This window comes from Terrapene carolina, unplaced genomic scaffold, assembly GCF_002925995.2.
Source record: "Terrapene carolina triunguis isolate 2854851 unplaced genomic scaffold, T_m_triunguis-2.0 Scaffold192, whole genome shotgun sequence".
NCBI classification, from domain to species: Eukaryota; Metazoa; Chordata; order Testudines; family Emydidae; genus Terrapene; species Terrapene triunguis.
Window position 1 is genome coordinate 8,356,237 of NW_020664543.1, and position 15,892 is coordinate 8,372,128.

General features: G+C 43.0%; 1 protein-coding gene across 1 annotated transcript in view; it reads left to right on the forward strand.

Moving 5' to 3' along the window:
• PECAM1 (platelet and endothelial cell adhesion molecule 1) overlaps positions 1 to 15,045 on the forward strand; it is a 51,943-nt gene extending 36,898 nt beyond the window's left edge. The window contains exons 15-16 of the mRNA XM_026654444.1: positions 7,664 to 7,686; positions 13,600 to 15,045. Coding sequence (XP_026510229.1) covers positions 7,664 to 7,686; positions 13,600 to 13,629 — 53 coding nt within the window. The 3' untranslated portion in view covers positions 13,630 to 15,045. The remainder of the gene's footprint in view (positions 1 to 7,663; positions 7,687 to 13,599) is intronic.
• The last annotated feature ends 847 nt before the right edge of the window (positions 15,046 to 15,892 follow it).

Sequence of the window (15,892 nt, forward strand, 5' to 3'; positions counted from 1 at the left end):
ATCACACAGGCGTGCAGTAGTTTTGGATGGCTACATTACATATTTAAACATAATATTTACTTTGTTTATGGCTAGGCTGCATGATAGCACTGTAGCAAAGCGTACACACAGATGTGGCAGGGTTCAGAGTCCCTGTATAGCAGGGGCATCTTCAGCCATTCAAACTGATGAATGTTTTAGAGCCCAATCTTGCAAGATGCTGGGTGCCCCCTATGAGGTGCTGGGGACCCCCAACTTCCATTCACATCAATCGGTTTGATGCCAGTGAGGGATGGGTCTTCAGTCTAATACCTTACAGGAGCTGCCCAGCATTCTGCAGGATCAGACCCGTGACTGGCAAGAATAGATGAGCTCAGGGAAGCTGCTTTTAGAGGGTGAGCCAGTGATGTCTGGTATGTGGGTGAACCAGCTGTGGTGTCCAGAATCAAATAGGCTAACCCGTCCTCTATGACCACGTAAAACAGAATTAGGGTGAAAAGGACCCAGCAACTTAATTAGACTCAGAACCTTGGAGCCCATCTCAAATTCATTGTCAAGTTCTCAAAATAAATTACCCCTATTCCCCTACCTCCACCCCCAACTAAAATCCTCTACTTAAAAAAAAAAAGGGGGGGGGGGGGCTGGGAAAGCAGCTGGAATGTTTCCAGTGAGAGCTTATATTGGGTCCTCTTCTGCAGGAATCAGTGTTGTCTTGGGTTAGAGTGAGGGACTAGGAGTCAGGACATCTGAGTTATAGGCCTGTCCCTCCCATTGACCCATGTGTGACCTTGGGCAAGTCACTGGACCTGTCTGCTATTTCCCTGCATTACAGAGTGTTGGGAGGATACATTCATTGATACAGGCTATGAATACTTGGCTTAATTGGTATTCCCTCCATTTTACAGAGGATGTTGGGTGGACGAGCTCCGCCGTTACAGCAGTGTAGTGTAGACGCTTCCTACGTCGACACCCGTTGATGGGGTTTTTCGGTTAATGTTGTTAATCCATCTCTCGGAGAAGCAGTAGCTAGGTGGACAGAAGAATTCTTCCATCGACCTAGCTGTGTCTACACAGAGGGTTAAGTCAACCTAACTACGGCGGTCACGGTGTGACACAGCTAGGTTGATCTAATTTTTAAGTGTAGACCAGGCCTAACTGTGGATCTTGTGACTGTTGGACTCCTTCCTCATTCATAAATTGGGGGTAACACTCGCCTGCCTAATTGCTTTGGGGCATTGTGTGGATTAATGAGCTGATATTGGTCACATTGCTTTGAAGATGTTAAGTGTTATAGGTAGGGCCCTACCAAACTCATAGTCCATTTTGCTCTATTTCATGGTCATAGGGTTTTAAAAATTGTAAATTGCATGATTTCAGATATTTAAATCTGAAATGTCAGTGTTGTAATTGTAGGGGTCCTGGCCCAAAAAGGAGTTGTGGGGGGGATTACAAGGTTATTGTAGCGGGGTTGCAGTACTCCTACCCTTAACTTCTGCGTTGTTGCCAGGTAGGGTGACCAGACAGCAAGTGTGAAAAATCGGGACGGGAGTGAGGGGTAATAGGAGCCTATATAAGAAAAAGACCCAAAAATCGGGACTGTCCCTATAAAATCGGGACATCTGGTCTCCCTATTTCTGGGAGCCCAGCAGCATGAAGAAGTAAGGATGGCATGGTATGGTACTACCACCCTTACTTCTGTGGTGCTGCTGGCAGGCACCGCCTTCAGTGCTAGGTGCCTGGCCAACGGCTGCTGTTCTCTGGCCACCCAGCTCTGAAGGCAGCAACGCACAAGTAAGGGTGGCAATACCACAAACCCCCTATAATAACCTTGCAACCCCCCCACAGCTCCCTTTTGGGTCAGGACCCCCAGTTTGAGAAACGCTGGTCTCTCCCGTGAACTCTGTATAGTGTAGGATGAAAGCACACAAAAGATCAGATTTCAGGGGGGAAGACCAGATTTCACGGTCCATGTTACATTTTTCATGGCCACGAGCTTGGTGGAGCCCTAGTGATATGGGTGCTAAATATTATATTATTACGCGATTCAAGGCCACTTCAGTGTTTTTAATCAGAGACAGCGGCTGTTACAGGGCTTCATGTATAATTTTGCCTTTCCAGAGAATTTATTATGACCAATAAGAATTTTGTAGTGTGAATGCCCTGAAGTCGCATAGGGTGTCAGAGGTCACTAACTGTTGCTTTGTTGATACAATTTGATGTGATAACTGAGCCAAAGTCTGTATGGCTTTCACTTCTGACTGTGCTGGCACTAGTGTGCGCTGCAAGGCCCTCTCGGTGACTAGCACATCTTGACCTTCCAGCTCAGTGAACACAGGGAACCAGAGATCCTGCCTGTCCTGAGTCGTAAAGTGGCTGGGGTTCTGAATTGGGATGCCCACGCTCCAGGATTGTCTTGGAGTCTCCAGGAATTAAAGATTGTCATGTGATGAATACATCCAACCAAAATTGGCAACCCTACTTCTGAACTTCACTGCCTCTTTTTCTCATTGCCAGTCAGTCCCCTGAGTATCTGAGCCTCCTTCTTTCCTCCTTGGTTGTCAGGGTTCTAGTCTTGTATTGCCTGCTCTTACCCCATTCCCATTCCCTCTTGTAAACACCATTATGAGGCCCTGACTTCACCTCCTCCAGTTTCTGTGCCCCAGCCTTGTTACTGCGCTGCTCTCCTAGTTCACACCAATATGCAATGTCAATGGCTACCTAGAGGGTTGGGTGTAGAGATGGGCCTGTTCTGCATTTCAAACCCCCAAACGTTTTTTTTCTGGTTCACATCTGGGGTTTTGTAGAGGAAAGAGGCAGAGTGTGAAATTCAAATCTGTTCCGGCCTATCTTGGTTTAAAATCAAATAGCAGGAGACCTCAGTCTACTCAGCTGCACTCCGGATACAATCACCTGTATAGTACGGGAGCAATTTCAGTACATGGGTTTCTTTACTTGACATCGATGTCAAGCCCTGAAACAATGAATGGAAGCTGCTCTGCCCAGCAAAAGGTCCATCTGATTCCAAGCCACATGCCTGTAAAGATATGGCAAGATGGCATCAGAGCTTAGTTTAAAACTTTTATTTTTTTTAATGCATCACATTTTTTTCTCAAGCACGTAGGTGTCTACTTTAAGGCTTTATGGAAAACATGGAAGCTTTAAGTCTCAAACAACCAAATCCTAAATCAATTGCTTTTCTGAGAATGACCTCTCAGGATGCCACCTGTATTAGTGCTTCTGATACTGCAGCTTCACTCTGACAAGGAGCCTCTGTCAGGACAGCTCTTGATGACGGTCGTCAAAATACTCCTTGCTCCAAATGCACTTTGGAAAGGGATGTTTTTTTGGGGGGTGGAGTTTTGTATCCATCTCAGTCCCACAGCAACCACTCAGTGTTCAGAGACCTTCCTAAGCTTTTAAGGACACACTATTTCCCACAAAGTGTATTAGTGAATTCCTGCTTGTTCAGTGTATTTGCTCTAAGGGTCTGGTCCAACATCCATTTATGTCTATGGGAAGGTTTTCAATGACTTTGGTTGGGCATTGGATGGACCCACCCATCCATCCATCCTCTGTGGCATCACAGAGCTGATTGTGATTCATTACTGTGTGGTTCCTGGACTGCTCTCTATTTTTAATCCCTCTTTGGGAAAAGGGAAATCTAGCAAACAAAATACATAGCTAAACACAGGTCTGCTTATACTGGAAAAACGATTCAGTAACTGAGAGGCAGTTGCAGCGGCGAGACAGGAAGTTTTAAGAATCCTATTGCAACCAACAATACACTGTGAAAAAACAAATATTCCCCAGCGGAAAGAGGCATGAGAAATCCCTACTGCATTGAGCGGTTTGAAACAAGCTATTAGAAATTGGCCCCGGTAATCAGGAAATCTGCTCTACCATTTTTGTGCTGCCAGGCCCCAGATGTCATACCTCTGTATTCAGCTGGGAAAATATTCACTGGAGTGGTGAAAAATCTTTATCAGCAAAACAAGACACCAAAGGAAACTCACCTGGTTTGGGGCTTCATTGCAAATTGCAAAGCTCGGTCCCGTTGGCCAAATTTTCAGCCAACCTGGAAGAGGTGGAAACCATAAGCCCTGTGGTGACTTTTTTTTTTTTTTTTTTTCACTAAATCTGAGCTCACAACAATACCCCCCAGAGCCAACAGCTTTTACCTAATCTGGGGTATTCAAGATCCAGCTTTGGGTCAAAATCTTCTGTCTAGCCTCTCTTCCCCAGTAATGTGCGAACGGAAACCTGGATCTGAACAGTTCTCAATTGTGGGGTAGGCAAAGTTCAAAGCTGGACCCAAATTTTGTACTGTGGGCATGCTTCTAGTTTTCAGCCGAAGTGAGTTCAATCCTTGAGGGGGCCACTTAGGGATCTGGGGCAAAAATCAGAACTTGGTCTTGCTAGTGAAGGCAGGGGGCTGGACTCGATGACCTTTCGAGGTCCCTTCCAGTTCTATGAGATAGGTATATCTCCATATATTTAACCAGGCAAAGCTTGTGGTTTCAGCCCCATCTGCGTATGCATGGAGTTTCTGGGTTGAGCTGAACCCCAAATTTAAGGCAAAATATGTGTGTACCCGGGTGTATTGGCATCCTTGGGGCTATGCAGTCTGTGCTATGGAGCTACTGCAGGCTTCTCTTGCTTTAGCTGAGATCACTCTTTAGCCCCCCTCTTCTCTATACTCTCAATCAATCCATCACGGACACATGACTGAGTTTAAACAGAGCCTCTGACTGGTTGGTATATATTTATGAGACTTGCAAATCTCTCTCTACGTGTGAATGGGCCTGTATGCTCCCAAATACCCAGCAGCTATATTTGGAAACATATGGCAAAGCCTAACGGGGCTGGCATTCATGCTATGTGGCAAATTCAGTATTTGTTTCCATCATGCAAATGTATTATTTGAGCCTAATACACTACTGAGAAAAAAACAAGAACTTTTGAGTCCCTCAGTAACTCATACATGTATGCTACCTCTTTAATACTTGGCAAATATCTCCGCAGTCACAGGAATTGTAACTTCAGGTTATTTATTCCCTGGTGCCCATAACAGAACCCATTGCCGCTGCTCTGGAAGAAAACTGGCAACTCTGCCCATGTGTGATCAGAACGCAGAATGTCTCTGCACCTTTTCCTGCCTCCTTTAATAGGAGTAAACTCTGTTTCCTTCGAAAACACCAGTATTTCCCAACATAACAATAAAATCCAGTTTGGTTTAGATAAAAAAATCACTGTAAATGTATTTAAAGGTTACAATAAGGAAAAAAAGTTTTGTAAAATATTAATGACCTGATGGCTTCTGCAAAAAGCACCACCTAGGCAGCCCTAAACTTTAAGTACAGAATATTTGTGTTTACCTGGTTCACAACTTTGCAGAAATCACTTAAACCTCTAACAGCTAAAGTGGTGTCCCTCGGACCACAAATGCAGTGTGTGACATTCCCCTGGCAGGAGCAATGGTGTTTATCTAGAAACCCAATTAGTTATTGGCCACATGCCTTTTGATCTTGGGTGACACAGTTACAAGGTGATGGGTGATCTGTTGTTGTCACATAGGACAAAGTAGCTTTGGATTAGCAAACATCCGTCCATTTGAAGTTTGGGAAATATGTAAAATTTATAATTTCCTCCTTTGTGATCGCACAATACACAGTGACTGAGGCTTTGCATGCATTCTCCTTAATAAGCTGTTTCATAAATAATATAGTTAGTTTTTGTCCACTTCAAGTTCGACTTTGATCTAGCAGTGGGTAAATGGCATTATTGTTTTGAGCTGTATCTACTTCCAGCAATCCAGCTTTTGCATATTTTCCAAAAAGCTTTTCTTTTGCTCCTCTCGGACGGGATAAGACTATTAAGTCCAATTTTATACTGAAGTCAATGGAGTTGCACTGGCATAAAAACAATGTGACTGAGTGCAGACTCAGATTCTTGAGCTCCATTGGTAGGATTAAAGACACCAAGCAACACTTTCTTAAGGCAGAACTCCTGGAATGTAAATGAACAGTTAAATAAGACAGTCATAATTCTAATGTAATAAAAACACTGAAAATAGAAATCTTATGTACATCTACTTAGCTAAAAAGGGACTTAACTGGTCACAAAAATGTGACTGGCATAGCCATGAAGCTGTGAGGGGAATTATTTATCATGCTACAAGAACATACAACTTTGAGTAACAGGATGAACTGAACAAAAGTGAATTTATATTGGATGTCAAAGAAAACATCTTCAGAATGAGATCTACTAAACTGTTCACTAGTCATAGCCACCATCTTTTTGTATTTGCATAGTGTCTTTCATTCAAGGACCTCCATGGGCTTTTTGAACTTGAATTATTTAAGCATCACACCCTGTGGAGTAGGTTAAGATTATTATATGCCATTTTAAAAATGGGGTAAACTGAGCAAAAGGGAGATTAAGTGACTTGTCCAAATTCACACAGCAAATTTGCGCCAGAGCCAGGATTAATGCAAAGTCCTGACCCCAATCCCTTGCTCTATGTACTGTACTAGTCCACTTTGCTTGCCCTGGCCATTCCTCAGTGAACCTCATTGTGCCAAAAAGCATTCACTGGAATTGAACACTAGTGTGTATCTCCTGTGCAACAAGGATCAGTAGATCACACAAACATAGTACTTTAACCAAGTCTGATAACCCCATCTAAAAGAAAGATCAGAGTCACTCTTCTAACCTCGCTACATACCCACTTTTTAGAACATTTCCTTACCAACACAAAAGTGTTGTGTGTTTTTTTTTTCAGATGGCAATCGTTAAATCCACACTAAACATAAACACAAAGGGCCTGATCCAAAGCCCACTGAAGTTGAGTGGAAAGTCGCCCGTTGCCTTCCAGGGGCTTTGGACCAGGCTAAATAATCTTTTTATTAATTAAATCTTGGGTACCTTTTGGGGATCTCCTTTTTCTTTGGCATTTGTACCCTTCTCAGGATTCTCTGACCACTTCCCTCCCTGGCACTAGGGTCACTGCATCTTGAATGGTCCTTTGAAATATGTGTTAACTACTTATGCTAAACAATCTGTTTCATCTTGTATTTAGCTGTGACACTCTGAGTAAGTTTCCCAGGTCTGAAGATGAGCTCTGTGTAAACTCAAAAGCTTCTCTCTCTCTCTCTCTCTCACCAACAGAAGTTGGTCCCATAAAAGATATTACCTCACCCAGCCTGTATCAGAAAAACCATCTAGGAGTGGGAAGTAAAGCATATCACCCATGATAACTTGCCGCTAAAAGGAAGTTTCTGTCATGTGCAACAGCTGCTTGTATTCTCAGGAGGGAATGTTTTGTCACTCAGACAGACTTCTGCCTTTTTGAGTCCCCACATGGAGCAGGTGTGGGGGAGTAACTTCCACCAAACCAGTCACAACTTGATGCTTAGCCAAGCAGTTCAACAGGAGCTACAGGTCTATTGAAGTCAGTCTTTGATATCATTGAGACTTCTCTTGTACTTAAATTAAACACATACTTAGGTGCTTTGCTGGACTGGGGATCTTCACTTTCTAACTTCCCAGCTAGCTGCTTTATGTCACTGCAAAATTACCAAGTGCAATGCAAGAAAATTTAACCCTGAATTCTCATTTATTTGTGTGTAAAGCTGATCCCTTTGAAATGTGCCATTCAATTTTTAAACTATATTTTATTTTGCAGATTCTGGGGAAAACAGACACTCTGTAAGTATACATTTTATTTGAGGAATAAGAGATTGGGAAATTAGATTAGGATAACTGTTAGATCAGTGAAATAGCATTGAAGGGTTATTATATTTTTGTATTGTTCACAATACGTTGGAAATGTACTGCTTAGCACTTTCATTTATATCCCTATTGGCCAGGTTTTCTCTGATATATTTATATAGCAGTGAGCACTAAAAGTCATATGAAATAACTGGTATTTGAGAAAGCCACTATAAAGCACAGTAGGTCCATGATGACTCTTCGATAGGGGAGTTTACACATTAAAATACACAACTGTGCAGATTTGGCTTGATTGCAGGGGTGTGCGCTCTGACACAGCAGAGCCAAGCTTGGGAATGTCCTCAGACTTCCACTGGGCTGATGTATTCAAGAGCATGTTGGGTGCTGAACCACTTGAGGATGGATATGAGGGCTTGCTGGGCTGGCCAGTCTATGGAGTAATAGCGTCAGTGTCAAGTGGGAAAAGAGGCGAATGAAGAAAGGGTGTTTAGAACCTTAGCTGGAAAAACTACAGCGGGGCTAGCACCAACTGAGTCGCCTTCCCAAGGAGTGTGCAAGCACATGCACACACATACACTGGGAGTTTTTTACCATTTGCAGATGTGATTTCCTTCTTAAGGTGTAGTGCGAGGTGATTTCCTGACTGTGACTATTGGCTTGAGCAGAAGCTTGCATTCAACTCTGTCTGTGCTCCTGACCTGTGCTATGTAGCACCTTCAACCAGGATATTAGAAGACGGGCCGACTGGCAGGATTGTTGGTGGAGACTGTGACATTCTAAACAAATATTAATGGAAAGCAAATGCTGACGTTATTACGATCATCCAATCAGGGAACCGGAGCAACGCCATGTGATGTAAGAGCCCAGCCAAACTAACCATCGCAGCTCAAATTCCATGGACAATCTACCAGTCAAGAAATGATACGGTGAATAGCTTTGAACACCAAACTAATCAGAGGAAAAGCCAATTTGTGGAGAGAACGAGTGGCTAAATGCCTCAAATGAATGATCACTTGGCTCTGCTGAAATGCAAAAGACAAAGAACAAGCACTCCAGAAATAACGACATTAACGTTATTTATCAAATACTTTCCCCAGGGTGCTGTTCAGTAATATCATGGTTATTAATTATTATTACTAGTGCTGTTGTGCTAGCACCCAAAATGGGCCGGGCACTGGGTAAACATACAGGAAGAGACAGTCCCTGCCCTGATATATTTATAATCTTATTTTTAAAAAATAATTGAGAAGCACACAATGGAAACCATACTATGATAAAACCTGCCCTCATAAGACTAAAGAGAGTAAGAGAAAGAGAGGAGGATCCTATCCAGAGGCTAAACTCTGAGGTCTTTTGCTCAGTCCTTACTCCGGCAAACCCCCCATTATAGTCCTCTAGGATTTGATTTCAAGATTTCAAGAACAGGGCGTTTTCAAAGGTAACTCTTGAAAAAGAAAAGGAGGGAGGAACTGCCACATGTTGAGGCCCAGCTGCCTCCGGATCTTAGACAAGATGGTTGGATCCCTAAAAGGCAGCTGGTAGAGCACAGATACCTGTTGGATGGAGGCGGTCTCAGTGGTAGGCAGGGCCAGCCCCAGGCTCAGAGTTCCTTGGTTCCCTGAGCAGAAGCCTGCAGAAGAGGAATGTGTATGTACGAATAAGATCCCGCCCAAAAAACAGGGCGGGACGCGGGAGTGTATTTTTCCTGCCACTTATTTTATGACTCTGGATCATTTGCTTAAAAAAAACAACTGTAGCAAATAAGAGACTTGTAAATAACAATCACAGTAGCACTCTCTACGACAGCTAACAATACACTTTCATGCCTGGTCTACACTACAGAGTTAGGTCGTCATAAGCTGCCTTATGTCAACCTAACTCTGTAAGCGTCTACACTAAAATGTATCTCCCACTGATGTAACTCACCCGCTACACTGACTTAATAACTCCACCTCCAGGAGAGGCGTAGCTCTTCGGTCGATGTAGTTAGGTTGACGCAGTATTAGTGTAGACACTGCGTTGCTTACATTGACTGTTTGTTGCCTTTCAGAAGCTGTCCCACAATGCACCACACTGACAGTTAACTCTGTGCAAGTGCTCCTGGTGAGGACATGCACTGCCGACATAAGGAGCGTAGGCCAGACATGTAAAAGCGATTTAATTACTGCGGTGGCTGTATGTCGCTATAACTTAAGTTGACTTAATTTTGTAGTATAGACTTTGCTCTCAGGCTCTGAAAGGCATGGCCCTCCACCCTCCATCAGCATTCAAGTCCACATGGGCTAAAAAAGAAAACTTCTGTATTGTTTACAGTCCATTGGCAGAGCATTGAAGGTCACGGAGTGTGTTGCAATAAACAGGCAGATTTTTATAGGCAAATGGGGTTTATTTCTCATTGTCATTTAAAGGTTTGGGGTTTTACTTTGCTCTCTATCTTCTAAAAATAAATCAAGCCTAGTTCTCCTCCCAGTTGCAAGGATGCAACCTCATGGCATCACAGAGGAGATTTTTTTTTTTTTTTTAATCTGTGCCTGGGATAAGGGCTTAGTATACACAGGAGAAGGTGGAGAGAAGTCACTGCAGCAAACAGCTGGTGTGAACCTGAATGGGAGGCATTGTGCTTTCTCAGCGCTCTGGATTGCCTGTTGGAGCCAAGCCTACATATCTTCTGCACCCTTTGACTTCAGTGAGAGGTTCTGGGCATGCAGCATTGGAGCCTTTGTTTGCACCCTTATCCATAACTGCTACATAAAGCAGAGTTCCACATACACTCCAGCTGCTAACGTGAACTGAGCCCTTGCTGTATAGAACTTACACAGGTATTTCCCAATGCTTGTAAGGTATAGAGTAAGTGTGAGCCAGGGGACAGTCAGTCCTCCTGGGTTCTGTGGCCAGCTCTGTCATTGACTTGTCTGGCCTTGACCCAATCACTCATCACTATTTGACAGTTGGGCAAAAGGAATTTAATATCTCCCTCACGAGAGTGCTGAGTGGCTTCATTAATTCATGTTTGCAAAGCACTCTGAGATCTTGGATGAAAGAAGCTATTGATGTGCCATCATTATGATAATTGATAATTTTGATAATTTTTTTCTATTACCAAAATTGAGTCTAGAAACCATTACCTGGAGCCATATTGAGGCTGCTTTGGTTCTTGAATGAGATGCAGTCAAAACACCTCAGCACCCTATGTAAATAATTTTGGCTTTAATTAATTGGGCCCTGACATTTTACCATCTCCTGGCAAGCTGAGAGGAGTTGGATTTAGGGCTGCATTTTCCTTGCTCGCACAAATCCCTGTTCGCATCTGGAAAGGAGTAATAAGATCCCCTGTAAAATTCAACAGACGGTCGCAAACATTTTTAGTTTCTCATCAATATACAAAAGAAAAACCTGGTTTGGAACAAGCTGTGCATGTTACCTGAGTTTTCCCCAGCAATGTGCCCTTGGGGTTCACATTGACAGCACACAGATGTGCAGGATCAGGATGTACATGTGCCACTAAACTTAAACCCTGAGGGTGAGCACGATACTTCCCAGGAAATGGCACTTGCGCAACACACAGGCATCCCCTAGAAACTCTGATATAACATTATCGGACAGGAAACACCTCGCTAGGCATCCCTGTTGCAGTTAAATACTGTAACTTCTCCTGATTAAATAGCTATTTGAATCACCAGGGCTTGTGCCGACGGGGCCCCGTTCTGCTTGCAGGGCCATCTCTGGATAAAAAGCAGCATCAGGCCTTGGTTCTTTTGCCTGCTGAGCAGGAGCAATCCAAAGTGTTTCTTTCTCTTCTCCACATAAATGAACCACAGTGGGGATCAGAAAGTGAATTTCCTCGGTTTTTTTTTTTCTTTTTCTTTCTTCTTCTCAACATTGCTCAGGCAACATAAAAGTGCAGAGAGAAAAGAGACGGAGAGACTCTGGCCGTGCCTTCTCTCCTCGTTTTATTGAAGTACTTTACTTCTGTAGCTTATTTTCCTGCAGCACTATGCTCTGCAATGCCTCACAGGGAGAGTCCGACTGAGGGGAGTTGCTGACCCTGCCTATCAAAGCGAAAAGAGTCCTAATAACCTGATCAAGTGGCTTAACCTTCCTCTACAGGCAGTTTTCTACTTTAGAGGTCTGGAGAAGAGCTTGGGGGAGGTGGAAGACCTCTCTGCAGGGGAGACTGGCCCTGCTGCTGCTCTTGCTGCCCCTGATCTGTGGATAGAGGCCTTTGGTCTCCAGGCCTGACACTGTGGCATCCTAATCAAAGGGAACATGTTCAGGAAAGAAAGTAATGCCCAGGTAGCAGGTTTCCTGGCTATAGCTACATGTCAGAGTGTAGGTCTTGAAGACTCATGATTTGACATTTTCATGGAGAGAACATGACACAGTGGGGATTTTTGTGGCAATACACCATACAAATGTATTGGGGGGGACAGAAGGGAGTAAGGACTGTGGGACCGAACCCCTATTTGGAGTCTGGGTTTCAGAGGTGGGAGCACATGCCTTCCTTTTGACTTCAGCGACAGTTGTGGGTGCTTGAAATCTGATCCTTAGTGTCTGCTTCTTACTCCAAATTCAAGTAATGCTCTCCCACCTCGCTTCTAATAAACCTATTAAATTATGATGTTCTGCGTTAATGGTGAGGAAGTCATAAGGCAAAGCCAAGAATTGCTGCGTTGAAGAAAAAAAATGAAGAAAACAGCTTTATAATGAGCTCTCACGCCTCCATTACTCCAACCCCAACCCATAAGAAGTTGTGTCACTGTCAGAATAAGTCTAATCCAGCATGAAAACAATGAAGAACTTTGCTCCCTCCATGCCGTGTGAGGCCATGATAAAAGTAAGCCCAGTGCTTTAATAAATGCCACACATTGACAACAAAGGGTTACATTTCACAGATTCACAGTAAGGGTTTGATCCCATTTAAGTCAATGAGGGTGATATGTTTGACAAATCCAGTCAAAACCTGAATTATTTAAATGGGTTAAAATCAAATGGCAGTCCAAGTTCTGATTAGAGAGGGGCACAGACCAAAGTAACCTGGGCCTCAACACGTTGGACTTGAGGGATATTCAGAACTAGATCCAAACTTTGGGCTTGTGGCCTCTTCTCTTTTTCTTGTCTGCTACAGGATTTTAGATCTTAAGTTCCATCCATAGGAAGTGTTTGCAAAAGAAACGGGTGTCTTTGAATGATTTTTTACCTAAAATCAGCTTGGAAGTGTCTGGAGTAAATTAATTGAATTACTCAGAGAGGAACTGGGAGGAGGTTTCCTTCCTGGAATCAGAGCTGGCAATCTTTCTAAGTTATTTAATGGTCTTAGTTTCTGAAAACATATTGAAGGAAATATCTTAACAATGAGATAGCCACTTCGCCAAATACTAATTTGGTATTGTGTTGGATTTGCTGCAACCATACATTCTGACTTCATATTCTCCCCTGTCGTTTTTACTTGTTTGTTTGTTTTATTTTGTCCTGGTGGTGAACGTGGACTGATTAGCGTCACTTAGGACACGCTGTACTTTCAGGTGTACATTTGTACTAATACAAAATGTACCATCCTGGAGACAAAAGTCTCCAATTCTCCACCCACTTGCAGAACTGAAAATCTAGCCACTTATTTATTAGTCAGTGCCCAAACATAGATTTAAGTGTTTAACTATAGGCAAGCAGTTTGAAAATGTTAGCCTAAATATCACTGTGTCTTAGTTTCCTCTCCGTACCATGGAGATGTTAAATGACTTTAGAGAGGAGACATGATGATTGTTTAGCTGATTGTGCAGCTCTTGGAAAGAGTTGTTGTTATATTTCATCTCTTTATGCAATTTCATTGATCCAAGAGTTTTTTTTAAATTTATGCTTATTAGCTTTTTTCCCCCTCCTCATTGCCAATAGAGAATAGAAGGTTCTCCTGATGCCACTTAAAAGATTCATCGGAAACATCAACTGCTGGGAGACAAAAACAAGATGCGAGATGATGTGCCTGTTTCAAAAGCTCTATGGCACTTATTTATGAACCTGCCAGCCTCCTCTCTTCAATGTTCGTTTCCTCAGGGTGAACAACAGGGACATTCCTAAAGCATGTAATTAAAAAAAATTACGAATAAAGTTTCGAATGGGAAAGTGCCTATGGAACCCAATGCCATGTCCCCCACATGGTTCATTTCTCTCACTAAAAGAGTTTTGTTTCTCTATCCTCCATTTCATCCTGCTCTGGGGAGGTGGGAGTATAGAGTAAGAGTACATTCTGGGCTTTTTTAAAACTTAGTAACTGTACAGTGATTCAGAACTTTACCACATTAAATAATGCCTACATTATTAGAGACACAAATATTCCTTGTTCTTTGTTAAATCACTTCTTGTATCTAAAAGTTTCACTGCTCATTGAGCTGGTTGGCATATTGGTTCTCTCTTGAAAGAATGACTGCACATCACAGTCCAGATTAGACAAAATATAGATCACAGATGTTGGGTCATCAGATTTGGACCTGAAGCTAAACCCTTATCCAAATCCCATCCCCAAACTTTAATGAAGTTCAGAAGCTTATTTGGGTCCAGATTGTAACCTCATACCTGTCCCTACCTTATCTCTACAATATGCCAAACCAACACCTTGATTCCGTGCTTTTGAAGATTGGCACCACATCCAGATCCCACTAAGGTGGCTGTTCCCTGTTTCAACAATGGGTTCAAACAAAGCCCTGGATGCAAATACTCCAGAACTTTGGAGAAGTTTGGATCCAGATCAGAACTTTGCAGTTCATGCTAATCTCAGGTTTATTGATGCCAAGAAAATACAAACAAACAAAAACCCCAAACAGAGATTTTCTTTTTCAAACTGTAAAGTGGGTCCCAATCCTGCAATCTGTTCCCATGTATCACTGCAGATTCAATTGCAGGATCAGGGACATAGATAAGAAGGCTCTTGTATTAAATGACAAATAGCATTTAAAATAATTAAATCAACAAGGATCTAAGTCATTCTTACAAAGAGATGACATCTGGATTCATATATATATATATATATATTTACTGCTTTAAACTCTTTATCAAAGGCTCTGGAACAGAAAAGATATATATCTCCTTTGAAAGCAAAGGATTTTTTTTTTGCCCCCCTCCCACCAAGCTTAAACTGTTCAGTTTCTTACTAATATCTTTTTAATTTATTTTTCCCTAGGAAAAGGTTGCTTGTATCATAAAACATTTAAACCTTTCACAAACAACAACGGGCTTTGTAGCACATCTCTGTTGGCAAATATACATTCAAGCATCCCACAAACCCTTCCACCCCCCAAAAAATTCCTCAAATGTTATTACAGTGAATTTGGAAAAGGTATTTTAATAAAGAAATCTTTGAACTTAACTTTGCATCCTTGGATGTTTTTCTTATCAGCAAATCACAAGTGTCTGTGTGGACGGGTTATTATTAATGGTAAACTGTGGGGATATCAATGAACAGAGCATGTCACAGAACGTGGGGGAAAGCATGGACTCTGCCCAAACTCTGTCAGCTTGAAATAGCTGAACCTGTTGTCATGAACCAGATTAATCTCAAACAAGTGTGTCCACACCAGCCATGCTGAATCACTTTAAGAACCATTGCAGGCTTGCCCCACATTCACATTAGTGCCGCTCAAAACCACTTCAGTTAAAAGGCCCTCCAGAAATCTATCCTACAGTCCCAGGCATGGCTCCCAGAACCAGTGGACTCTTGGAGGTTTCAAAAGACTCCCAGTGCACCATGGAGCAGCAATGAGCCTGTGGGGCTGTTTCATCTTGTCTGTGCCCACACTGGTGCGAAGTATTTCAGACAGAAACAGTTTAGGCCGAACCATTTCTTTACCCTGCTGAAAGATTCATCTACTCCATCTGGTTCTTGGAACGTGTCACAGGGTAGCTGGGCCCTTTAATAAAACAGGTCCAGCCCTTCCCCCCTCCCTCCATGCCAGTACAGGTGCTCCCAGTTTGTCCAGGTAAGAGGGCAAGGCAGAACCTGGGACTATAAAGGATCAGGGAGAATTAGAGTTGTGGGAAGTTCTTGAAGAAGGCAGCAGTAGTGGGAGAAGGAGGCGGCAGGGCAGGGCAGGGCAGGGCAGGGCAAGGCAAGGCATTTGCTGGCTGATCTTCTTGAGCTGGAGCTGAGGGCTAAAGAGAGCTGAAGGCAAGGACAGTGGGAGAGCTTACCTGC